The sequence below is a fragment of the Lemur catta genome, chromosome 1 (genome assembly GCF_020740605.2).
Source record: "Lemur catta isolate mLemCat1 chromosome 1, mLemCat1.pri, whole genome shotgun sequence".
NCBI lineage: Eukaryota > Metazoa > Chordata > Mammalia > Primates > Lemuridae > Lemur > Lemur catta.
Window position 1 is genome coordinate 162,264,621 of NC_059128.1, and position 27,681 is coordinate 162,292,301.

The 27,681-nt window shown below is 38.7% G+C and overlaps 1 protein-coding gene across 2 annotated transcripts in view; it reads left to right on the forward strand.

The window, feature by feature from the left end:
- Nucleotides 1–27,681, forward strand: part of TBC1D5 (TBC1 domain family member 5) — a 538,038-nt gene that overhangs the window by 487,049 nt on the left and 23,308 nt on the right. For both annotated transcript variants that reach the window (XM_045538232.1, XM_045538239.1), the window contains 2 exons: nucleotides 690–853; nucleotides 22,716–22,815. In XM_045538232.1, the coding sequence (XP_045394188.1) occupies nucleotides 690–853; nucleotides 22,716–22,815 (264 nt within the window). The remainder of the gene's footprint in view (nucleotides 1–689; nucleotides 854–22,715; nucleotides 22,816–27,681) is intronic.

A 27,681-nucleotide genomic window follows, 5' to 3' on the forward strand; every position in this document is an offset into this window, starting at 1 on the left:
AACTTGTTCTGATCCCCCCTACTTGCTCCCAAACCTCATCTCCTGACCTTTTCCCCCTCACTCTTAGCTTTAGCCATACTGTCCACCTTGTTAATTCTTGAACACATGTAGGTCCTGCCTTAGGGTCATTGCACTGGCTATTCTGTCATATTTTCTTCAACCCTGGTTCTTCACCTTCTTCAAATTTTTGCTCAAATGTTCATACACTTCAATTCTCAGTGACACGTTCGCTGACCTGAAGGAAGAAGAGGTTCTTCTGAAAAAGTTTGACAAAGGATATAGATTTTTTAATCTTACTAATATGATATGCAGTATAATAGGTTTCAATAGTTAAGGGATGATTCCATCAGTGAGGGAAAATCCGGTCATTTAACCATTGATTTCTGAAAATTGGATTTTTAATTTTTTTAATAATATATGTATATAATGCTTGGACTGTTGTAATATAAATTACATATGGAAAGTTATCATGATACTTCAAAATTAGAATGATACTTCACTATTTTTAAAAAGTTCACAGCTATTCTGATACATAAAAAGGCATGCATTTTAATACATCCTAGTGTCATCATGTTGACAGTGTCAACAAAGTAGTCTCATAATTGATCATCATTTATTAAAAGCAGTAGATTCAATAGTTTAGTGAAAGAGCCTGGTGTTTCATTATTGCTACTTATTTTTTCTTACAGGGCAAAGTTCTAAAAACATCAGTTCATCTCCAAGCATTGAGAGTTTGCCTGGAGGAAGAGAATTCACTGGCTCCCCACCTACATCTGCTACTAAAAAAGATTCCTTTTTTAGCAACATCTCCCGTTCTCGCTCACATAGCAAAACTATGGGCAGAAAAGAATCTGTAAGTATTTAAGGACAATTTTCTTTTTCTTTTTCATTTTCTTCTAGAGTGCTAACATTTATGAAAGCTCCTTTAGTGCCCAGTTGTATAAAGATCTTAAAACTTTTCTGGACTAAAATGAATTATTTTATCAAAAGTATCTTAATTTTATTATTATTATTTAGTGACATTTTAAGACTGTGGTCTATGTATTACACTGGGGGGAAAAGGCAGCATCAATTTAAAATAAGTTGAATCTTACCCAAATCTCAGTCCTTTTTTCCTCTACAAATGCCTTTTTTAAAGCCTGTATTTTCTTATATCATTTAACAAATAACATCATAACAAATGAGAGATTATGGCACTTGAAACCAAACTTTTTTCCATTTTAAGTATTTCTTGAAAATTAAAAATAATTGCTTTACCATTTATTTTAAAAAGCTGTACAAGCTACATTTAAATTACAGTATTTTGATAGTTGCTCTATAAGATACTTGGTATACATTTCTCAAAAGGACATAACTAAGGCATATCAGCTGCTTTAGAAATCTGGTGGTGTCTGAAATTATTGTAAGCCAACTTCACATTTAACCACTTTTTATAACAGTCATGCATTGCTTAACAACAGTTGTAAGTTCTGAGAAAAGTATGAGTAGGTTATTTCATCATAGTGCAAACATCATAGAGTATACTTAGACAAACCTAGATGATGTAGCCCATTCTATGCCTAGGCTATATGGTATAGCCTCTTACTCCTGGGCTACAGACCTGCACAGCATGTTACTGTACTGAATACTGTAGACAACTGTAACACAGTGGTATTTGTGTATCATTTTATATTTAAACATAGAAAAGGTACAGTAAAAATGTAATATAAAAGATAAAAAAAATGGTGTAGCTGTATAGGGCACTTACCATAAATGGAGCTTAGGGACTAGAAATTGCCCTGGGTGAGTCAGTGAGTGAATGTGAAGTGAGTAGTGAGTGAATGTGAAGGTCTCGGACATTACTGTACAATACTGTAGATATGGTGCACTTAGGCTATGCTAAATTTATTTAAAAATTACTTTTCTTTCTTTAATAATAAATTAACCTTAGCTTAATATAACTTTTTTACTGTACAGACTTAAAATTTTTCTTAACTTTTTGACTATTTTGTACCAACATTTAGCTTAAAACACAAACACATTATACACTTTATATCCTTATTCTATAAGCCTTTTCCTGTTTTTAAAATTTTTTATTTTTATTGTTTTACTCTTTAAACTTTTTTGTTAAAAACTAAGACACAGATACATGCATTAGGCTAGGCCTACACAGGATCAGGATCATCAATATCATTGTCTGCCATCTCCACATCTTGACCCAGTGGAGGGTCTTCAGGGGTGATAACACACATGGATCTGTCACCTCCTATTGTAACAATACCTTCTTCTGTAATGCCTCCCGAAGGACCTGCCTGAGGCTTTTTAGCTAACTCTTTTTTTATAAGTAGAAGGCTTACACTCTAAAATAACAATAAAAAGTACAGTATAGTAAATACACAAATCAGTAACAGTCATTTATTAAGTATTATTTATAGTACATAATTGTATGTGTTATTCCACGATGTTATGACAACTACGATGTCACTAGGTGTTAGAAATTTTTGTAGCTCTGTTATAATCTTATGGAACCACTGTCACATATGCTGTCACCGCTGACCCAAACATCATTATTGGGTACATGACTGTGGTTCAACACCTAATATTCTGATATGAAGAACTTATCTGCTCACTAGAATAGGATGCAAATTTAAAGGTCATACAGAAAAGGATCCAGCTGTGTCTCAAATGGTCCTAAATTAGAAACAAACTATAAAACCTTTGAGAGATAATTATTTAAGGTGCATAAAATATCACATTATCTGTCCAGCTATGGCTGGAATGGTCCTAAATTAAAAACAAACTATAAAACCTTTGAGGGATAATTATTTAAGGTGCATAAAATATCATGTTATCTGTCTGTATGACTTTGTATGTCCTTGGGCAAGATACTCAGCTTCCTGGTTTCAGCCACCTCATCTGCAAATTAACATACTTTGCTTTCTGAAGGGAAGAGTTTGCTACATGTTCTCTTGGGATCCCTTTCAATGTGTACAAACTGAGACTCTGTGGTATATAAAAGAGCCAAATAGAACTATAGTTTAAAGATGGCACCTTTAGTGCAAGCATTTAGCTCTGATTCCTTCTAAAACACTGCTGCAAGGAAAATAAGAGTAAAGATAAACCCTCAAAAAATAAGAAAACAAGAGAGGAGACGATAGAAACAAAATTTTGTTACTTAGAAAACAGATGACAAGTGGTAACTAAACAACCTAAGGAAGTTGAACCTTAAGTCAGCAGTTAGTAAAAACCAAAGCAGCAACTTCATTTAGATTGTAAAATTCCCCAGAAGCTCAGGAACTAGAAATGAAGATGAAGGTGAAACTGAAGACACAAGAATTGGTGAGAAATTTCCTCAAGAAGAATTAGATTCCCTTCCCTACTTAGCAGAAGACTGGAAATTTAATTCTCTGAGAAGTGTAAGACAGAATATCTGTGATCTGAGAGAGATCAGGCACATTCCAGTGTGGGACCCTACTGGAAAAGGGGTGATGAATATATTAAAATGCTAAATTTGAGAACCCCAAGCCCCGCCCCGCCCCGCCCCCACTTGCTTCCCAGAGTACCAGTATGTATAAGCCTCCAGGCAGGAGATTGGAAGAGTTTTCCCTAGGCAAAAGACACACACACAAACCATAAATATACTCACCTTAGGGGTTCTCCAAGGAAACTGCCAATTCACTTTACAGTGGACCCAACCATTAACAGCCTCCATCCAAACACAGAACTTCCTCTTAGCTTTTTAGTTCACTGTATTTTATATGAGCCAAGAATCACCAGACACTTAAAAAGAGCATCTGATAATGAAAACATTGAAAAAAACAACTGGGAAGAAACATGGCTATGCAGGACGAGAAACTTCAGGAAAAATGTATAATTCATTCATAGGAAAAGACATAAGAGTGATTAGAAAATAAAAATATGATATCTAAAATGTAAACCTCAATAGAAGATTTAGAAGATAAAGTTGAGGAAATCTCCCCAGAAAATAGAATATAAAACTGAAATAGAAGATAAGAGAGAAAAATAGAAGAAAATTAGAGAACTGACCCAGGAAGTTCCAAATTTTAAAAAAATAGGAGTTCCAGAGAGAATAGAGAAAATGAAGGAAAGGAAATAATCAAAAATACAATTCAAGAAATGTTTCCAGTAATAAAAGTCTTGGATTTAAAAAGTCCATAGGGTGCCCCACACAAATAAAAACAAACCTACACTTAAATAGAGCACTGTAAAAATTGAGAAGCTCTAGGAAGGAAAGAATCTTACAGATTTGTAGAGTTGAGGGGAAAGAAAGATTTCCAACAAAGATTCAGGAATTAGAATAGCTATAGACTTCTAAGGTGAAATTGGAAGAATGACTAATGTGTTTTAACAAACTGAGAAATTTATGCAACTACACATGAGTTTGGGTCAGAATTAGTGATAAGTTTATAAAAGCTAAACTAATTTTAAGAAAAACAGGACAATTGGTAAGCCCAAAGAAAAACGAAGTATGTATAGGAAAAGAAAGGTTATGATAAACCTTATAACTGAGCTGTGATTAGAATTTACATAAACAGTATAATGTAAGTCTATGGACTATTAATCTAATCAAAATCATGCTGTAACTATTGAGAAGATGGGAACTGTCTGTTTACATGGGGAGAGGAGAGAGCAGGTTGTGGTGGTAGGTAGAGCTAAATCTTCATCTTCCCTAATGGGAAATAAGTGGACAATACTCTAGAGTAATCAAGAAGTAGCAATGTGTTAGAGATACAGAGGTGGAAAACAAAACAAAAAATGGGTAAAAGAATTGAAAGTGGTTGCCCTGGGGAGCAGGAAGTAGAAGGTGGGGTTGTGGGAACTGTTTTTCATAACAGGCTTTGTAGCACTATTTGATTCATCAGGTGTTTTATATATACATATATATAACTTAGATTAAAAAAACAACTAAAAATTACAACAAAAATAGATTGTATTGGCATAATAAATTAGAAGAGGAGATAATCTGCCTGTGTAAAGAACATGTCTATGAAGAACCTGAATGAGGGAATAAGAAATGAGAAAGGCATATGGAGAGAGGTTTCATTTGCATTCTATCATATTTTTGTGGCATATGGATTAGTCTACAACCACTAATTAATTACTTTTCTTTATAGTGATAACTATAACTAAAAACTGAGAAGTTGAGCAAAAATAGAGTAAGTCTAACTGCGTAACCTGCTGTGAATCATGAGACAGAATGCAAGTTATCATTCAAATTTAATATATTTCCTAACTTGCAGGAAGAAAGTAGGCAGAAATTTTCAAGAGAAAGTTCATAGTTTTCCAAGTAATAGTTTTGTCTTACTATTTTATGAAATAATATGTTGTAGTCCATGCACTTTGCCAGTTTTCCCCCATTCTAGGTACTTAATAGGATTGTACCTCCTTGTCCCTTATGAGCTGTCAGAGTAATATGACTAGTAATGACATCCAATACCTAGTTTTCTAGAAGTCTATTTTAGTTGGTCATTCATCTGACTGTTGAATAAATTTTTACTTGTTTTAGCACTGTTAGTCATGGTCTATAATTGTTGTCAAATTGTTTTCCAAGAATATCTTTGCTAAGGTTAAAGGATAGGGAAAATACTGAGTATAAGAAAAACTCTTAAATTGATTTGTCTATGTAAACAAGTGCTAATATTTAAGCACATCAGCCAATTAGAAGTATTTTTGCAAAATTCCTGATGAACTACAAGAGACTTTGCTATGCTTGTGATAATTATTATAATAGTACCAATCTCCAAAGATCTAAAATATCCATGGTTCATAATGTCTCTAAACCCCAGGAAATCAAACCATGTCTGAGCTGGAAATCTCTGGATAAAACCGATGCATAATGAGATACCCACTACTGAAGGCTCACAGCACTGTGCTGGGTGGGAAGGTGTTCGTCCTGTGCCTTTATGACCCTTGCACGGACCCGTCATTGCCCCTTGTTAGTTGGAACATATATACTGTGGTCATACTGACAGAATTTATTTTTGTAATATTGGTGGATCTAGTCTTTACCATGACAAAATTACAAAAAGTAAATGTCAGGTAAATGAAAACATATTTGAAAGCAGACGCTTATTGACTTCTGGAAGTATGGACCACTTGAACATTGCCTAATCTACTTCAGGCTGTGATCTAGAAATTGGAATTTAAGACATTATATCTGTATAAGGAATATAAGAGAGCAGTCCCAATGAGTATGCTTACAGTTATATTGGAGAGGGAAAAAGTTAAGTAATTAAACTCCATTAAATATCTCATCAACATGAGAGGCATTATATGGTTCCCTGCCATATGAGCGGAAAAGAAAGACAGTAGTATGGATTTAGAGGACAGACCACCATGGGCTGTGTTGGTCCAGACAAGCTTCATGTGAAAGACCTGAATCATAGACATAATTCTTCATTCATTAAATATAACCATTGTTTCCCCTTATAGATAGTAGTGGTGAGTATTGAGTATGCAGTCAACAATGTCTGTTTTAGGATTCTCTTCTCCCTCACATTCCCTGGCAGATGTAAAATAGTTGCAATTGTATCAAGTTGCTTGGGGTAAACATAAGAGAAAGTATTATCTCAAATGCAGAAATGTGTTATTATTTCAAATAACAAGAGTCCTGAAATAGATGTAGGGTTGGATAATTCAGCTGTTCAGTGGCACCACCATCTTTCCACTCTGCCATCCTCAGTATGTTGGCTTTGTCCTCAACTTGTTCCCATCAAGTTTTCAAGGGGGCTGCCACAGAGCCAAGTATGTCACTCTCTGTCTCTCTCTCACACACACACCCTTCTAGAGAAGTTTACTTGGGAGTTCCCAGTAGGCTTTCCTTCCCATCTCACTGGCCACTGTTAAATCCCATGCCCACTCCTAAACCAATCTCTGAGAAGGGGAAATGTTGAGAAAGGCTCCTAACTGAGGATCAGCTGTGGGGCCATGTGATGAGGCAGCCAGTAATTTGATACGTGAATATTACCTGAAGTATTAATTGCCAGAACGGTTTGTCTTATACTTTTCTGAAGCATTTGCATTTGAAGAGAGCCACTTCTGTTGTAATCAGTGACGTTTTAGTGGTGGATTTTCAGGCAACTTGAATTAGATTGGTGGTTGAAAGAGAGAGCTTGAGCAGTGTGGCCATCCCAGGAGGCCAGAATTTTCCTAGTTATCTGATTTTTTTTTCATTAAGTGATAACATATTATACTTCCTAGGAACACATATTATTTGGAAAGTATTGATTACAATGGATTTCTTGATTGGCTTCTGGTTGGAATTGAAAGCTGACTCTAGCATTCATCTAATTATAGGATTTTTTAAATTTATAAATATATTTTTGTAATCTCTTAATATTTAATCTGTAATGTTAATGATAACTGGATTAAAAGTCTCACTTAAAATATATTACCATTTAATATAGTTTATTGAAATGAATAGATATAAAATGAATTTAGACATCAGCAGTTTAAGTCTCATGATAGGAATTTTAATCTAAGGCCAAATTAATTCAGATATTTGAAGCATAATATTTAGTAGTCATTTGACATTATATGAACCTTGTTCACAATGTGTCTGCCGATGAATAGGCTCAGGGTCAGGGAGGGTAGACTATATATCTTTCCTTCCATTTCCATCTCCATCTTTGTCCCTCACCCAATTCATGTAATTCCATTGCAAAGAAACGTGACTGTCAAAGGGAGCATCATAAAAAGCTCACTATTTTCAACAGTTTCTAGCATGACATTTTAATTTAGCTTTTGTAAACAGGTTTTACAGTGAACTTTTTAACATCTTTATGCTTCAGTACATCTATTTTAAACCAAAAAATCTGAGGAGCCTATGAAAGTAGAATCACAGGAAATGGAGTGCTGTAATGTCCTTTGTAGGACAGTGCCCTTTGGGGCAAATGAGACATTTATCCCCCTCATGCTGGGCCCTCATCCTCCATCATTTGTCTTCATCTCCATCCTCTCCATAAAATGCAAAGATACCAGATTGTAGCCATGCTGAACACTGCCTGGGAGGCATAGACAGTGGTTTGGGGGGAGCTCATGTGCAGCAGTTAGAAAAACTTACAATCCCTGGCGAGAATTTTTGTGGGTTTGAATCTTGCTAAATTAGATGTATAATTGACAGCCTTTTCTTGTTTCCAATGACCTTTCTTGAAACTTGACATTTGTTTATTCTTTCAATGTCACATTGCCTTGGGTACAGTTATTTGTGCCCTAAATGCACATGTGCATGGCAGGAAAGGAAATGAGGGCTTTGAATTGTCCCAGCAGACAGAGGTCAGCCAAGGCCAGAGGCCAGACTGTGGCGTTTGTAAGGCTGTCTTCCCCTTTCCCCCTCCGTGGCATCAGCACCCGCTCCTACAGCGTGTCTTCCTGCTTTTAAATCTCCAGTCCCTAGCATCTCATTTATCCTTTGAAACAACTATGTTGGCTTTTCCAGGAAGTTGTATTTTTGACCCACTGAGCTTTAATTCTGGAAAGAATGGCTTTGCTCCTGTCAGAGGAATTCTAGGCCTATTGGACAAAGGGGGAGATCTGTATCAGGCAGGCAGCCTTCACCTGAAACCTTGAGGCTGAGAAACACCCTTTTGGTTGTTCATCTTAGCTAGAGCTGCTGTGCCCAGAGAGTCAGTGGGAGGCTTGGGCACCTTTAGCAAAGCTTCATCTTTTTCCCGAACTCTGCTGTCTCCCCTCCAAGCATTCTGTCCCAGTGTGCCCTTGTGTCGGTATTTCATGCACCAGGAATTACTTCAGGCGGTAAGCATCCGGAACCTCACACCCGAGAAGGGGAGAAAAGGGCAGCTGGGGCATAAACCCAGCCCCCGGCAACCAAGCAGCATAACCTGGTCTGGGACTACACTTGCCTGGAGAACGGGCATGTTTTTCACTCCTGAAAGTTCTGTACCAAAAGAGGGTTACTTTTTATAATTAAATTAAAAACATGTTTTTAAGTCATTGAAGGCCTTGGGTTAATGAAGAAGGAACTGCAACTATTGGAAAAATTCAGGACCTTTCTATTTGTGGCAGTGACAATAAAAGAAAAAACTTGGATGTTACTGGGAAAACATGTTAGCATTAACATGAAGAATAATAAGAAGAGAAAAAAGGGAGCTTGGGAAGGTGGCTGACCAGAGACACCAGCTGCCAGATCGTCTCAGAAAGAAGGAAAAGTTTTAGATGAAAAAGAAAAACAAACAAACAATCATAGATTGGGTATAATTCCAAGGGAAAAGTGCCAGAACCTACAAGAGATTCCACAGGAAGAAGTTGCAAAGCAGAACAAGAAGGAGCAAGGTACTAGCAGGGGTCAAGCCCCTAGAGGCTTGGAGTGCAGCGAAAGGCCAGGCGGAGCGGTTTCTCCCTCCCTCGTGTCTCCGGCCGAGAGCAGGCTCCCCAGCTGCTGGAGAGCATGTCCACCCTCACCAGCCCCAAAGTGGCTGCCGTCCCTGAACTGGGAGCTTCTTGAGCACAGAGCATCAGGCTGCCAGCCCCCTTGGGGTGGCTTCCTGTGGCCACAGACCCAAGCCGAGATGGCAGGTACCATGTTGCTTCTCTACTCACCGTGTGCCTTGGTCCTGCCCATGGGGCCTCCGCCTTCAGTTTTTATCTTGCTCATTCCCACACAAACATTTCCCAACTCCAGTCTAGACTGCAGGAGCCACAGAGGGCCAGCGGGCCCCGGGAGATCTGCATGACCCCAGAGCCTGGACATGCCAGACAGTCTGCCTTCCGGAGAAAGGGACAGAGGCAACCAGGGTGCTAACTTTCCCCCATTCAGACTCTTTTCCTCTCCTTCCCCTCCCCCACCCGCAGCTGCTGAGAGACAGAGAGAGGCTTGAGCTGGGGCTCTCAGGGGCTGCTGCTTTCCCTCTGTTGGTGCATCCACCACACTGGGGCTTCCACAGAGAGAGAGGCTCAAACCTTTCTGCTTAAAGCCCTGCTGTGGACTAATGGGTGCTTGGACTGTGAGCCCCCTGCTCACTGGCCCTCCCCGGTGCTGCTCATCCCACTGCTCCATCAGAGCAGGACACGCCCTGAAGCAGAGGAACATCACACCTGCTTGAGCACCTCATAGGCAACTCGGGACCAGCATGCTTCCTCCTGGCACAGGGACTGATCTTCAGGGACCCAAGGACAGGCCCACAGGCCAGATCCTGTACCCCCAGGACTCGATCATGTTACTCGGGGGCACAGAGGGGAGATTTGTGAACTAATCTTGGGAGGCAAGGGAACCTGTGTGGGCAGAACTGAAAAGAATGCAGTGTGGGTCCCGGCCACAGCACACTCTTGCAATGCCCCACCCCCCACAGGAAAGGAATGCTCTCAGCCCGGGGCGAGATCCTGGACAGGGAAGCTCCCAGGCTGGGTTCAGCTATACGCAGTTTTCTGCATGCACCTCATGTTTCTTGAGGATGATATTGTACATAAGCAAATGTGAAATTCAAGTTAGGCTCAATTGTTCCCTGATACATCAATCTCATTGCAACAAGTACACATTTTGAAAACAAGCATTATAACAGAACTGACTCTACACAATTTGACATGCAGCTTCTGAATTCAGTGGGTTGGAGGAATGAGAATATGGAAACATGATACTAATTTTTTTTGTTCTCAGTTAAGTGAATGATAGTCCTATGTTAATTAGAAATTTTAGAGTGAATTCCTGTTATTAATGGTCACCTACAGCCGAAGTATTTCATGGCAACAACTTGTGCACTGTGTGTGTCTGACTCCCCGTGAGAATTTTGCAGCGGCCCCTTCTCTTTAGGATTAATCCCTTAATTTTGAGGCACGGCCTTTAGGGCCCTTTAGATCTCCCCCTGTCCAGTCTTATCATCAGTCCTCCCTCCAGATCTTCCCTGGCCTCTGAGAAATAACACACTGTTTCAGTTCCCTCAAACCAAGTGTGCTGTCTGTCTCATACGTCTGTGTTGTTTTCCTCTGCTTTGTCTTCTGACCAGAATGATTCATGTGGCCACAAAGCTCATAGAGTTTCTTTCAGTCCCAGCCCAGGCACCTTGTGTCCCAGCACTTGCAATGCTGAGGCCCTAGGTAAGCTGGGCTCCTAGGGTAAGCTGCAGATTCCCCCCGGCTCCCCAAACCAAGAGAAGCATCATCTTCAGATAGAGAGTGCCCTGTGCTATCTGCAAATGCTTGCTCTGCTCTGAATGTCAGAGAACTACTCATATTTACTTCTAAGGCTCCTGCAGGCACTTGTCTCTATCACTGTATCCTTTGTGCCAGATATGGTGTCTGGCACCCAGTAAACGTTTAGGAATAAATGAATGCTATTGAGGGGTTTTTGTGTTGTGTAAGTATTCAGATGTATTAGGCTTTACTCTGGCGTCCTCTAGAGCCTGAAAAGTTGCCTCATTTCTGAGTGGCATTTACCAACCACTTACAAAAAAGCTAGTAGGAATTGGTATTTAGTAAGAGATAGGGTTTCTATAAATTAATTTGAGGGATGACTTAACAAAAGTGTGATAGGCATATGAATAAACCAGGTAATTTAGAGAATTACTTCCTTCTCACCTTTATTTTCTTTCTAAAAGTCTCTGAATTAGTAATCTTTACATTAAAGAAAAGAAATATCAGAGCTCTTCTAACACTTGTGTTCCTTTATCAGTTGTAACTTAAGTATTTCTTAAACCATGCTTGATCCTCAGTTTGGATTTGCTGCAGGGTGCGGTTTTTTGTTTGTCTCTATTGGGGCGTTACGGAGGTCAGTTAGCCCAGAGAATGGTGGTACAAGCGTATGCATTTCATGCTCACACGGGCCAGTTAGCTTTACCATCAGAAAAACAGCCTTGGCCAAGGCCCATCTATCTGGGTCGGCCACTGTGCGGATGCCTGCTCCTGGAGCCAGGAGCAGCGAGGGCGAGCACACAGATGGTTCTGCCCGGCCAGCAACACTATGAGAAACTCAGCGGGGGGCCCTGGTGCTGGCTGGGTGGTTTCATCAGTTGGTCTGATCACGTGTCAGTGGAGAGGAGGAAAAAACCCTTGTTAAGTAGCGTAACATCTGTGCTAATTGTCTTGGTGGAGGAAAGAGCTATATGGGTTTACAAAAGATTGGTCAAGTTGCCTAATTATAAAAATATAACATGCAGATGACGCCTAAAAGTCCAAAAGAGGGAGGCGTTTCTTCACAAATGCGATTTAATTAGCCTCCCGTACACAGGCCCTTCTAGAAACACCTTCTTTCTAATTTTTCCTAGTTAAAATGTTCAGAAGACGGGCACCTACCTTACCAACTACGCTTAATGCTTTTATACCTTTGAACTTTTATAAGGCTAAGAAGTTAAGACATACTATATGCATATAATTATTTAAAAGAAACATTATAGGACTTTTGCAAATAATAAGGTTTACAACTGTGCAAGTGTGGTTTTATTCTTCCTCCGGTTACACCTGTGTGAGGACAGTCCTAATTAAAGATTTTATTTTAGTTTCCAGTACATTTATTCGAGGATTGTAAGCTTTCAACTTACTTTAGAATTTGTAGCACGTGATTCTGTTTTCTGGCACCATTCTTGTCTTTTCTGTTTATTGTTTATTTTTTTGTAAGCAACTTCTAGAAAGGCAAAGATAGATTAAAATAGCTCACAGTGTTGAAATGGTGATAGGCATAAAAGCATGTTTCTAAAGGCTAAAAGTTCTTAATAAATGTTACTTACAATTTTTATAAAAATATCTTCAGGGATGAATTTAAATACTGTGAATTATGGAAGTGTTTTACCATTTCCTTTTCATTGCATTCATGTTTGAAAAGCATCCTTTATTTTCTGATTCTTGTACACAGCCTCTGTTTATCAAAAGTTACAGAAGAGAGCATGCATAATCCAACAAAATTAATTTATATTTCACTTGTGTTTTTTTAATAAGCAATTTATAAGTGCCTGTGTTTACAGTAGAATAAATTGATACCTAATGGTCTAAGAATTAGCTCTAAATAGAATAATGGAGCCACTCAGTACAGAACTAATTCAGGGAGGCTGGAAAGCTCTCTTGGAAGCTTGTCACCCTGCTTTTCTCCTCCCTGCATCCTACTCCATGTTGAGAAGAGGTCTTTTGGACTGTTACCAAATATGCATCTAACCATGCAGCCATCTGTTAAAACTGCCTTAGAGCAGGGAAATAGTATTTCACAACCTTCCCAGAATGGGAAGCTGTGTTCAGAAGTAAATAGGAGGGCATGAGATGGCTCATCTCAATCCTTGCCATTCAAATTGTGGTCCAGGAACCAGCTGCATAGCGTCCCCTGGGATCTTGTTAGAAATGCAGAATCTCAGGCCCCACTGCAGACCTACCAAATTAGAGAATGCATTTTAACAAGTTCCTCAGGTGATTTTTGTGCACATTAAAGATAGAAAAGAATGGATCTTAGTAAGATTGATTGAATACCAAATCAATAATGAGATTTTCTGTATATAAAGCAAGTGTAAAATATATCCTATTGTTCTCTTTGTAGATGATGGCTAAGTGCTAATGGTTATAGGATGCTTTCCCTGTGTGTCCCCTGTTCTAATACATTTTGTATATATTAGTTCCTTTAATCCTCAAGCAGTGCTGTGAGGTCACTGCTATTAATATAATTACCTCCTATGTGAAAGGATATGGTTAGCTCCATCTACAAAAAAAAAAAAAGTTACTAGTTATGACTGGGCAATGGGGAATTTCTGCCTTATCACCTAGAACCAAAGAACAAAATGGGGTAAGAAACTAAAATCTTTTTTTCACTCCCTCAATAAAAACTATGAGTGATAGGCTGGGTGCAGTGGCTCACGCCTGTAATCCCAGCAATTTAGGCGGCCAAGGCGGGAGGATCAGTTGAGGCCAGGAGTTCAACACCACCCTGGGCAACATAATGAGATTCCATCTGTACAAGAAATAAGAAAAATGAACCAGGCGTGATGGCACACGCACCTGTAGTCCCAGCTACTCGGGTGGATTGCTTGAACCCAAGATTTGGAGCCTGCAATGAGCTGTGGTGGGGGCTACTGCACTCTAGCCTGGGCAACAGAGCAAGATCCTGTCTCTAAAAAAAAAATAAAAATAAAATAATTCAGTAGTAGCTGAATGTGAAAGAGGAAATTTTCTTAATTTTTTTGAAACTTATATGCTTTATTTTTAAAATATTTATAATATATACGTCCCATCCACAGCAAGCACATGATCTGAATTATTCTACCCTGCCAACACCTGACTTCAAAAAGAGATTTGGAACTCTTTTACCTGTAAACCAATGAAGAGAACGTGGAGTTGATACGTAGTTTGTCAACTCCAGGGATAAGCTGTAAGTGAATTTGCAGTCTGATAGAGTAAATTTTGCATGGAAAAATAAAGGTTTCTCCCTGTACATCTCCTTGTGGCCTTACCCTACAGCTCTTTTGGGGCTGCTGCAGAGAAGGGGTTGGAGTGGTCTCTGTCTTTTTGGGCCAGCTAAGCAGCATGATCAGAGAGCAGCTGGGTTGACAAAAGCCTGACTCAGGCCTCACCTGGCCACCCCAATTTTAAGGCAAGCAGTTTTTAACTTTATGAATTATAAGGAGGCAGTATTCTTTACTGTAGTGGTTTTTATTCAACTTGCTAACAGGAAAAAAAAAGGAATGAAGAGTCATACAAAATCCTGTTTAGATTTTTAGTGTCTTTGCTATAGGCTAGAATAGTCAAGAAGGAACATCACAATTATAGAAGGACATGGGGTGGAAGGAAAGGTCTCATTGATTGTCATGAGAACCCATCCTCTTAGGACAATGCCAGTGTCCCCTGGTAGCAGAAATTTCAATGGTAGGACCCCGCAGTGCCTCAGTGACTGAGAAACCAGGAAGCCTGCTAGTGTGAATTCTGTTCCTGGCCAGCTACCTAGCCACGGAAAAGTCTCTTTAGTTATAAAAAGAAGGGGCTGAAATAAATGATCTCTAAAAGTAATTCCAGGTCTGAAATGATGTAATTTGATAGCATAACTTTGACACCTTGAGCTTTGAATTTCTGTTCAAAATTTCCAAAGGCCATTTCCAATCACAGTTTACATGTTTGTTTACATCCTCTCCAAAAATAGGCACTTTTATTTACTGGGGAATTTCATAAGCATCTATTTTTTAAGAATCTTTAAGAATTACATTCTTTCTAAGCAACCCATAAAGAACAACATCCACTGATGTCCCATGTTACTAGTGTAGAAGGAAGCCCTTTACCTGGAAGTGCTGTGCCACTCAGGGTTTGCACACTGGACAAAATATTGTAATTACTTTTTTTTTTTACAAGTGATATCATTTTAAACTTTTTTTTTTACTATTTAGTATTGTGCAGAATGCAGATTTGTTTAAAGTATAAAATGTTTAGAGTTTGATTTGGAATTAATTTTGGTCATTTAAAAATGTTAACACCTCTTTTTTCTCTGTGGTAATCACCATTTACTTCTTTTATTTATTGTCTATTATATTATTTGCATAATTTGATTTTCTAATTACAAAAATATGATCCAATTTCATTGTATAAAATCCAAAAAAATAAGCAAAAGAAGGAAAAAATCACCCATAATTCCACATGTGAAGAATAACCAATATAAACTCTCTGGTGGCTATCTTTCTATTATTCTTTTCTATGCATATATATATATATTTTTTTGAAATCAGAATCATTCTTTACCAACTACTTTGTAACCTGTTTTCCCAATTAGTATATGATAGGTTATTGTTAAATGTTCTCCTACAAGAACATTTTTAAAGGACATTCTGTTTGTGAATGTCCCACAAGTTACCCAAGTCACCTATCATTAGACATGTAGGATTTATGTAGGGCACATGTTGCCATTGAATGTATCATGAATATCCTAGGAGTTATGTTTTTGCATGTATTCATAATTCCCTAGATTAACTGTCTAGGATTATATTAAAATCTAGCAAGAACAACTAGATTTATATTAAAATCTAGCAAGAATTAACATTTATTGAGTGTTTACCATGTACCAAGCACTGTGTGAGGTTTTCATCTGGAAAATCTCATGTAATTCAATTCTCCAATAGGCATAGGATGTAGAAACTATTATTATCACTGTTGGATAGACAGGAAACAGGCTTACAGAGCTTTGCTGTCTGGCAAGGTCACAGAGATGGTAAGTGTCAAGCCTAGGATATACTGATTCTAAGGCTGGTGATTTATATTCCAGCACGGCTTCACTGCTTCACACACTCATACCACTTATTTTAATACTCCTAAAAAGTCTTCTTTGTGCTCCTCTTCCGTTTTTTCTGGTGGTGTCTTCCTCTGCTGATACCATATGCTTCTAGCTTGGATTTCGTTCACACCATGTGTGTGTGTTTTGCCCTTGTGTACACCACAGCTTCCTCAGAACATCCGTGGCCTTCCCAGTTTTTCTCCTTGAGACTTTCCGTTTCCTTCACTTCCCACTTCTTGTTCACCCATCTGCTCAAGAAAGACTGGGCGTCTTTCCTGTCTTCTGGTTGCTATATTTAGCCTGTTCCTGCTGCCTACAGTCAGTGTTGGTTCCCGTGTCTGTCTCTCTTGTGATCTGAGGACACCCACTTAGAAACTATTAGAAGCTAAGCAAAACTGCACTTCAGTGCCTGTCCTGCCCCTCTGTTCTCCTGGGCTTTGAATTAGTCCATGAACAGCGATGCTGCTGTAGCCCATAGAATCGTCTATGAGCATGGTGTGCATTAGGGGCAGTGGCCACAGCAGTCTGCATGTCAGACTCCAACTCCTAAAACATAATTATCTAATATAAAAATCTAATAGGGATGAATGGGAAGGGAAGGGAAGCCTTGCTGCCGAACCTCAGTCCCTGCTTTTCCCTGCATTCCAGCTCCACTCAGTACCTGGTTTTTGCCCAGCACCACACTTTTCCTGCCTCCTAAAACACCTCTCCTCATCATTTCATCTTCCTCCTTCTTCAGGACCCCTCAGAAATGCTACCTTTCTAGAAAACCTCCTTTCATTTCCATATTCACAAATTGGAAGTCATCTTCCCTTCTCAGAATTGTGAAGAATCCTCTCTCTCTCTTTTTTTTTTTTTTTTTTTTTTTTGTGACAGGGTCTCACTCTGTCACCCAGGCTGGAGTGCAGTGGTGTAATCACAGCTCACTATAACCTTGAATCCTGGGCCCAAGTGATCCTCCCATCTCAGCCTCCCAAGTAACTAGGACTACAGGAGCACCCTACCACACCCGGCTAATTTTTTAATTTTTCATAGAGACAGAGTCTCACCGTGTTGCCCAGGCTGATCTTGAACTCCTGGCCTCAAGTGATCCTCTTGCCTCGGCCTCCCACAGTGCTGGAATTACAGGCATGAGCCACTGCCTGGCCAACAGAGTATATCTTACTCTTCTCTTGGCTTTATGTGTAGGTTTTACTTTCCTCTAAACTTACAGAAGTCAGAGTCCGTGTCTCATTCGTTATTGTATTTCTCACGAGGCCTAACACAATGCAAATGAATATATTTGTTGAATAAATTAATGAATAAGTGAGTAAATAAGCTATAAAAGCTTGTCCTATTGTAAACCAACAAATAGCAGAAAGACATTGAATTATTTAGTAAAATTGATCCATGAAATTCATGTATTATAATGTAAACAACTGATCTGTAATATCTGAATAGAAGTATAATAATGTGTCAGCTATTTGGGGGATAATGGTGGTAGAAATACCACTTTTTAAAAGGCAAATTCAAAAAACTGCTTCTTGGCTAGGCACGGTGGCCCACGCCTGTAATCCCAGCACTCTGGGAGGCCGAGGTGGGTGGATCGCTCGAGGTCAGGAGTTTGAGACCAGCCTGAGCAAGAGCGAGACCCCGTCTCTACTAAAAATAGAAAGAAATTATCTGGCCAACTAAAAATATATGTAGAAAAAATTAGCCCGGCATGGTGGTGCATGCCTGTAGTCCCAGCTACTCGGGAGGCTGAGGCAGTAGGATCACTTGAGCCCAGGAGTTTGAGGTTGCTGTGAGCTAGGCTGATGCCACAGCACTCACTCTAGCCTGGGCAACACAGCGAGACTCTGTCTCAAAAAAAAAGAAAAAGAAAAAAAAAAAAACTGCTTCTTCAGACTATTCAGTCAAAATGAAAATCATTCAGCAAATAACAAAACAGAACACAGCCATTTATACCTGAATGTTTTTGAAGGAAAATAAGTTAGTAAGCAAGTTAGGGTTAGGCCTCAACATTCATTACAACTGGTAAGTCTTTGTTAAGGGAAACAGAGATACGGAATTATTCACTGGAAGCACCACAGTAACTGAGCATAAGGAAGAGTGTTCACAGAGGGAAGAAACAGGAGTGGTGGGCCTGGTGACTTGAGTTCTCAAATCGCTGTCTAAACCTTAGCATACGCTTCCAGAGAATGTCGCTTACAGAGGAGTAGACCATGTTTTATGGAAGAGATGATGAGAGTCTCTACCTGATAGGTTTGTTGTGATATTAAATATGTTAATACATGCAAAGCTCAGTGTCTGGCGTATTATGATCAGTATAAAAGGGTTAGATAAGAGTTACTCTTCTCTTCTGATACAGTGGCCTTTATCCTCTGGTCCTTCCCCACAGGGCTACCAAACACAATTGGTGATGTTGCACAATGTAGTCTGCATGTGGCCCAACTTCATAATCCTCTACCAGTTTCTTGCCTTGCACATTAATTTGCTATCCAGAACTTAAGACAGTGATGGGCTCATAAGCTCTAATTAATCTTTCTGGGCTAAAGAAAGAAAAAGGTTTAAAACCAGAAACCAATATTTTCCAACAGTATATCATAAAACCTTGTACTTAAAATTCATTTCTCTGTTTTAACTTGATTATAAAAAATTTTTTTAAAAGAAAGAATAATTACCTTTATTGAGTACCTGTTCTGTGCCAGGCACTGTGCTCTCCATGTGTTCTTATTTTGTGCCCCAAGTCCTGCCAGGTGTGGGTGGATAAACCAAGAAATTGAGGAACTTGTCCAAGATTATACAGCTAGGAACTAGCAAAAATAGGATTTGAACCCATGCACCTACTTCAGAATTCCATCATGCCCCACCACACCCACTCCTATAAACAGAAGGCAGAACATAGATACAGAAGTAAATATAAAAAGCATAGCTCTTCAGTGTCTTATTTACACGTAAAAATTAAACTAAGTGGTTGCTTTCATAATACCTCAAGGCAGTTAGCCAAGCATTTGTTTTTATGGAGACACATTTAATGAAATTTGTTTTTATGAGGACAAATTTTTATGAAGACCAATTTAATGAAAACAAATAAATAAAGCTGTCAATGTTTAAAGCACTGTTAGTTGGGGAGAGTGTGGATCATGAGAAGCTAAGATAGAAATGTAAAGTCGGTTCCCACAATTTTAGAGGCTTGATTCTTGGCTCTTTCTTTTATCTGTAATTATGTAATATAGTGAAGAGTAAATGACAAGCCACCCTTTTTCCTCCAAGTGATTCCATTTCTATTTATAAAGTCTGAGTGATAGTTGAAGAGTTTAGGAATGTTTTAAGATTAAGCAAACTCTAGAGGGATAATATACTGGATTTCAGACTTCCAAATGGAGGAGGTTCTTGGCCCTCAACGAGCTTCAATCAGAGTAGTCCTCTTTTATCTCATACTCTTAGCTTTTGTATAAGCTCTCCTTTGAAAAAGAAGGTTTAAATGATTGAAAGTTACCTTTTTATCCACTGTTTATATCAAGACAATCATATTCTGTTTATATTGAGATTTACTTGGGTTTAGGCATGCAAGATGCTCTTCAGTTGTTGCCAGAGCCCTGAGCAAAATTGCAAACATGAAAATTTGTGTTTTTATGTCCCTGCATATTCACCCAGCAAGTGCCCTGGGCTGCCAGGCTCTCGGGACTCCCACATTTACTGCACAAGTTAGAGGGCCCCACTCTCATCACACTCTATTACAATAATGTTCCTACTAGAGCAGTAAAGTATTTTGAGAAAGAGACCCTCTTAGAGCTACATACTTCCCTCCAACTGTCCAACACCTCACTGCCAACAGGCTGGGCCTATATCCTTTAAAGTATTTATTCTGAAGTTCTTCTTTCCCAGTTTGCTTTCCTTTTTAAAAAAAAAAATCCATCTAGGTAGGAATGACTGCTGGATATTAAAGCTCCCAAGGGCTTTTATATTTTAAACAAAGTAGTTGCTAATCCAAATTAAACTAATGCATAGAGTAAATAGAGAAGATGTTTTTAAGCCAGGAAGCATTGCATCCCTAGTGCCCCTTTGTCCACTCTGGGCTGTCAGCGTCCCAGTTGGTAGCCACATGTAAGGTGAAACACAGGCCACAGCTGGGCCTTCTTTTAAAAGGCTGCCAAACCCTGGCCTCGGTATGGTTCTAGACTCATCCTGTTGGGTTTGTGTCTGTGACAAACTGAAACGATGACAGGAGGCTGGGACCATGTAAGATTCTTATTCCAACTACCAGTTTGTAGCTTCCTTGGGAACAAATCCTCTGACTTTTACATTCTCCAGAAAGTGCTGAATTTAGGTCCAGAGTAGGTAGAGAATTACTTCAGTTTACATGATTGATTATTGACAGGACCAAGAATAGAACTTATGTTTCCTCATGCCAAGTTAGTGTTATTTCCGCTCCACCAATGTTTCAGTTATCTATTGCTGCATAACAAACCACTCCCAAATTTGGTACCTTAAGGCACCAGCACTGTTGTTTCTCATAGGTCTATGGTTCAGGAATTTGGGCAGGACTCAGTTAGGTTGTTCTTCTGCTCCACATGGTACGACTGTCACTCACTTGGCTGGCTTCAGCTGGGTTGGTCTGAAAGGTCCAGAAAAACATCATTCACATGTCTAGAACCTCAGTGCTTCTCAGGTGGCCTCTTTCTCCCTTACGTTCTCTCCTTTCCTTCAGTAGTCTAAAATGAACTTCTTTACAGCATGATAGTTATCTTCTAATGGAAACAAAAGCTGGCAGGCCTCTTAAACTAGCCCAAAATTGGCAATTTGAATTTTGCTACATTATTTGGATCAAGGCAAGTTACAAGGCCAGTCCAAATTCAAGGAAAGGGGAAATACATACTATCTCCCTGCCCTTTTTTTTTTTTTTAAATAGACAGGATCTCACTTTGTCACCCAGGTTGGAGTACAGTGGTGTGATCACAGCTCACTATAACCTAGAACTTCTGGGTTCAAGCTATCCTTCTGCCTCGGCCTCCCAAAGTGCTCAGATTACAGGTTTGAGCCACCCCGCCTGACCATTACCTCTTAATGAATGGAGCAACAGGCGTATTCAGGGAGAAAAGAAATTGATGGTGGCCATCTTTGGAGACTAACCACAACCATAGTTAACCAACAGATGTAGCCTTCTTTCTCTAATTCCTACAGTTTCCTGATAGACCAGGGAAATTCAGGCCTGTGCAAAAACAAAGAAGGAAGTAGAAAAATGCCCTGAAATGCCTCTTCCTTTTCTACCTTAATGCTCAGCTGAAGAGTTAGGAAGGCAGCACCGCCTCCCCACAGTCCCCTGGAATCATCCTTTGGTTGAGCTTCTTAGGAGAGGCTGCTGCACTTTGTAGCGTATGTAAAGAACATGTTAGTGCTTGTGTAATCTTACAGTGGTCATTTCACAATAATTATTTTTTAGAGACACTGTTACATCTGTTTTCTGTGTCAAGATTTCAATACCTATTCCTAAGGGCTGGTATTCCAGGCAACATTTAAAAACAATAGTTTTCAAAGCTGCTTATATGTATTGTTAAAATGGAATACACCTACAAGTAACCTTTTCAACCATTAATTTTCATGTACAAGTCAAATTATACTTACTCTCTAAGAGAAAGGATACCACGGTAAGTTTTTCTTTCCTTCTTTTTAATGACACGAAGGAGTCTTATGTGAAAGGACAAGCATCTAAGACTGGAAAATTGATTTTCAAGCCTACTCCAGCTTTGGCAACATCCTTTCTTCCTGTTCTATCTAACTTGGTTTAAAATATCCTAAATGATGAGGATTATTCTTGTTCTCTGAGAAAAACTCCCATAATCTTCTAAATTTCCTTGGGAAAGTTTTTACATATATTATCTTTTCTTTTTTAAAAAAAGATGTTATCCTTTTGTTACAGTTAGATTGTTTTTTACCACTTAGCTAATTACTCAACCCAGAGTACTTTTTCCTAGAAACAAATAAATAAAATACTCTAGTGTCATATCAAGAGAGGAAATGTAAGAGCAGCTACTTAAGGGCTGCTGGGGCAAAACTTTTCCAAGTGCTCTGGGAAATCTCACATTTTAAGTGATAATCATTGTCTAAGACATGATGAGATTTGTCTTACATAAATGGAAATCTTTGGTTTCTTAAATGTGTGTGAGGAAAAAAATGTGATATTTTTGTACCAGCTGCCGAGGAAGTATGGACCAGTGAAATCCAATTTACCCTCCAAATTTGTGTTGCTCAATATTTATTGAAGATATTTTATGTACTCTTTAATACAATGTTATATGTGCAAACAGTTACCCATGGCACAAGGCTAGAATTCAAGTAGGAAAAGTCCAGGTTTTTTAGATCTCCATTTTACCCTTTTTCTGTTTTGTTGGTGGTGGCAGTGGTGGGTTTGTTTTTGTGTACTTGCTGTTTTCTTTTGCTTTGTCTAGATTTAAAAAGAGATTGTACCTCCTTAAAATAGTCCAGAGCATTTAGTGAATTTGAGGGCTTTCATTTTATTTTATAAATTTTCGTATCTTTATCCCTTTCATTTTAGGAGGAAGAATTAGAAGCCCAAATTTCCTTCCTTCAAGGACAGCTGAATGACCTGGATGCTATGTGCAAATACTGTGCAAAGGTGATGGACACACATCTTGGTGAGTGAACTGCATTGGCCCTGGGAATGATGACAGTCATAACAGTACTGGCCACCAGCATTGCTGTGTGCCGGGTCCTGTGTTAAGCTGTTTACTTGAATATCTCATTTAATCCTCACAACAGCCTTCTAGTAGAAGTGCTGTTACTCTCCACAATATACACATAAGGAAACTGAAGCACAGAGGGATTAAGAAAATGTCCCAGATTATATCAGTAGTTATGTGGAGGAGAAATTCAAAATCAAGCAGTTTGACCACAGATTTCAATTTCTACTGCTACACTGCCCTTTGTAAGTGTGTATCTACCTCAGACCAAAATGAAATGTTGAACTTTCAAGATCAATTAATCAGCTGTACTGCTATGCCAACCTGCCTACAAATGACTAGTGTGATTATTATTTTGACAATGCTTTCTTTATATTTTTTAAATATGTATTTTTTAACCACCTGCCTTAAATACATAACTTTTTCCTCTTACTGTGCATATATTCTAAGAAATGTCCTAGTTTGAAGTTTAGTTTACATGTGAGTTATACATATGTCACATTAGAAAGTTTTCAGGCACTGTTCTCCATTTGTAAAGGTTCTATATTTTGTATTAGAAATGGTCTCTGCTAGCTCGTGTATGTATCATTTCAGTAACCTCATGCTGCATGCAAAAGCTTTTGTCATGCACATTGTTACTATTTTTCGGGCCATTTATAGGCATCCTTTCTTTCTGCACTCTCCAGGGTCTAACATTTGTAGTTTAGGAATAAATCAGGAAAATAAGACATGTACTCTTATGGAAATGGCCAATGTGCCACTCTGTAGTGTGGAGAAATGGCAATAACAGGTATTATAAGAAATCAGGATGCATCCTACCTCTGAGGAGAAAAAAAAGGGAATCCACCAAGGCCTCCAGGGCCTTCACTGGGGGTAAACTTTCTACCTTCAGACTCCCATAATCTCTAAGTCTGTTATTTAGGTCATGAGTCCATTACAAGTGACCAAAATGGCTAAACCGTCCTGGCTCAAGCAAGTAATAAATGTTCTCTTGAGAATTTCGAGAGATCTTGATCTAAATGGCTGCCTTGCCTGCCTGCCAGTGTCTTGTTAGTAGCTGGGTCCTGTTCTACCCTCAGCCTTATTTCTACTCTCTCAACCACCCCTTCAGGGAAAGGGTTCAAGAGGTCAAAACAGCAGGGGAAACCCTGGTAGATGACTGACAGGGTAGTCTCTCTCATCACAGCAACAGATGTTACCCTTGTCACACCTGATTCCACCCCCTTCAAAACTCTGTTTATATGCTGTTTAATGGTCAATGTAAAAAATTTGTATAAACTAAGTTTATATGAATCTCATATTATCTAATATAATCACATTTTAAAATGCATCAGAAAGAAATAATGGTTTATATAAATAATATGTTACCTGACTAATTTTGCTTAGTTATTTAAATATAATTTTAATTATAAAGTGTGCATGTGTGTCTGCATAATTTTTTCTTTTCTGGCTACTTAGGTGACCTTTGCATTGCTTGATTTTAGTTTTGACCAAAGTAGGAGAGCAAAGAAGTGAAGTAATTAGGAGAAAGATTTTTTTGAGTGCTACAAAATCCTGTTAAGAAACTTCCAAGTTGTTTGGTACACACAGAAGCCCTTAAAGCAGCTTTACTTAAGCCTCAGAATTTTCAAACAGCTTTTGCTCTGACTTTGGTCTTTCAATCCACACTAAAACAGCATTTTCTTATTGTATGGGAGGGGGAAACACTTTAATTAAAATGGAAAGAAAAGCCCATACCAGCTGTGAATTTTCAGCTAACTGCAAAACTAGATTTGTTTTCGTGTGTACGTTTCACTTTCAGCCAGACGCCCTTCACATAGCTGTCTACTTCTTTTCCCCATACAGAGAGCATGGCTGCATGTTTAAAGTGTGGTTGAGGAATGCTACAAAGAATTCTGGGTCTCAGGGCCCTCAGATGCATTTCAGTTCATGTGCATAATATAATAGTGATATATTAAGGGATGCTCGTATATTATAGGTAACTTTGATTCTAAGCAACAATTTGAGGAAAACACAAAGATTAACTTAGGTAAAGATCTTGACTTAATTTTTGACTTATGCCTCCTTAAAAAATTATTTTAATACCCTAGTGTTTTTTCCATGTGATATTTTTCTATTTCTGATGATTAAAGGATAATGAAATTGGAACAACTGAAATATCGATTAGTAAGGGATTGAATATAATATAGTAATGCAATCTTTATAAAAATTACAATGCTTTATTATTTATTAACATAAGGAAATGTTCATGACAGATTATTAAATGAAAAAAGCAGATGGCAGAATGGTATATATTTGATATGAAAATACTGTTAACAGTGGTTGCCTAGTGAAAGGAAGATTGAAGAAGGACTTTCTAAGGGACCTAATCTTCCACTCTTAGAAAATATAAGACATGCACTGAAAACCTGTGGATGGCTTAAGGGGATGCAACTAACACTCGGGGATCAATCTGTATACATAGCAGGCAAGAGCCCCTTGGTGAAGTGGTATCCGAGAAGGAAAGACAACCTCATGTGGCAGCAAAACAGACCTAAGGTTGAATCCAACCTCTGTCACTCAGCTCAGCCTGTTTATGAGTGTGTTCTCATATATGAAATGGAGATAAAAATATCTATCTTGCCAGTTGGTTGCCAGATATATTTTTAAGCCCTAGCATAGGGCATGGCCCAAAGTGGGTATTCAACACAAATCATCTCTTCTTTCCCTTTAACTCTCTTCTCAGGGAAGAATTGAGAGGTTCACCCAGCCCATGATCATAGAGCTGAGCCTCAGCTTGTCTAGGGCCCCACAACTAGTAGTTGAAAAGCTGGGACCAGTACCACATTTCTCAGCACCCAACTGAATATTCCTTTATCAAATAATGCAAAACGATGCTAGAATTTTGGGTATGCTGGTTCTAAGATTAGGCGTGTGAGCTCCTTGAGAAAGAATAGCTTTATCAGAACTTGATGCATGAGCACTTCAAGACACGAGGTCTGCTGAGCCTCCATTGTGTGAGAACTATCTCAGAAACGTATTCTAGGAGTTATTTCTCTGGATCCTTCCCTAATGTTAATTATTTTCACTAAGTTCCATTTGTCTCAAGAGAATTCCATATCACCAATTGTTTTCCTCAGACATGCAATAAATATCTTAAAATGGCAAGGCTGTTTTTATAACTAATAGCAGAACCAATATAGGGAGAAGCCTCTCAGGTAAAAATTATTTAATGGCATTTGTTCCAATGGCCCTTTAATTAGGTAAACGATAGAGGTCAAATTGACAGGTTAGTGGTACCTCATGGTTCTGGAACCCAAAACTGAAGGGGTATTTGTTTAGCCAAAGCTCTACCAAAATTCTAATTTTATTTCCTCCACATAACTGAACTATTTGAATTCAAATCGAAAATACGTGTTTTATTAAACCTAAACTTTTCCTGTCAACTTTAGAAGAGTTTTTGTATGTGTTGATTTTTCTGTTGCTATGGTTACTTTCCTTCTTGTCGTCCTGACAGTTGAGTTGAAAGCCATTGACAGTATTAATCTCTAGCTGAGCGCAGGCTATTTTTAGATTTGCTACACTTCACACATAATTGCACGTGGGTGAGCAGCCTACACTTGTCTGATCTGTGAGCAGCTGGGCTGAACTGCCAGCTGTTTACAGGGAGTGCATGAGGTGCTCACCCTTCTGGGCTCTAAGGTCCACACCCTCCTGCTCTGAATAAAGGTGTTTCCGTTCATCTGTTTGGTATTTAGACACTTTGGTTTCTAGCAGCTTGCCCTTTCATTGGTGGTTCACACAGATAATGGGAGGGTTAAATACAGTAAATTAAGGAAAATTCGATTTCCCATGCTCTTGTTGAGAGTACTGTAGCTCATAGGATCTTAGAATATTAAAGGTGTAAAAGCCCTAGAAGTCATCTCAGCTGGTCTTTATTTCACAGATGAGGAAACCAAGGCCCAGGAAGGATGAGTGACACAGCTAGCTACCAACAGGGGTCCAGACCCGAACCCAGCCATTGGCTTCTCTTTCACTGATGATTCTGCTGAGGCCACACTTGAATCAGTAGTTGGATTTCAGACTTGCTATTTATGGACACATCATTACTGATTTTGCACTTGTCATAATATTTATGTAAGAATTAGCTGAAAGAGGAGGCCAGTTTTGAAAATCAGTTTATTTGCCTCTGTAAGAACTTTATAAATCTTATTTTCTGATGTTTATAAAAACAACTTTCAATGAATGTCTTTGGAGGTGTTCAATAGGGCAGTTAACTAATAGCATTTGAAAAAATGAGAAGGAAAATATGATCACCAGACAGCTTTCTCTCTGTCAGCTACACTATGATAAAAGCTTTTTATGATTACTTTAAGAATTTTAAATGCTGCTTTTAATTATGTGTAGCAGAATCATCTATAGAAGGAAAAGATACACTTCCCCTGAGGATCTTGTTAACAATGAAGATTCTGATTCAGTAGGTCTGATGTGGTACCTGAAGTTCTACATTTCTAACAGGCTCCTAGGTGGCCTGGGCCCTTGACAGACTCCAAGCAGTAAGGAGCAAGAGAACTTAAAATTACCTGTGCGTAATTCAATTAATGTATTTATAAACCTATTCATATATTTATTATCCAATACTTCAGATATATGTGCACCTAAGCCCTGGGCAGAAAGCTCATCACCTCCCTTGGCCATCTGAGGTAGCTTGCAATCCCCTGAAATTCGGATGTTCTTTTTCAATCTCTCTGAGCTTCTTCTATTCTAGTTGAAGTCTTTCCCCCCTGGTTTTATTATCAGAAGACTTGAAACAATTGGTCAGCCTCTTCCTTGTACCAACTT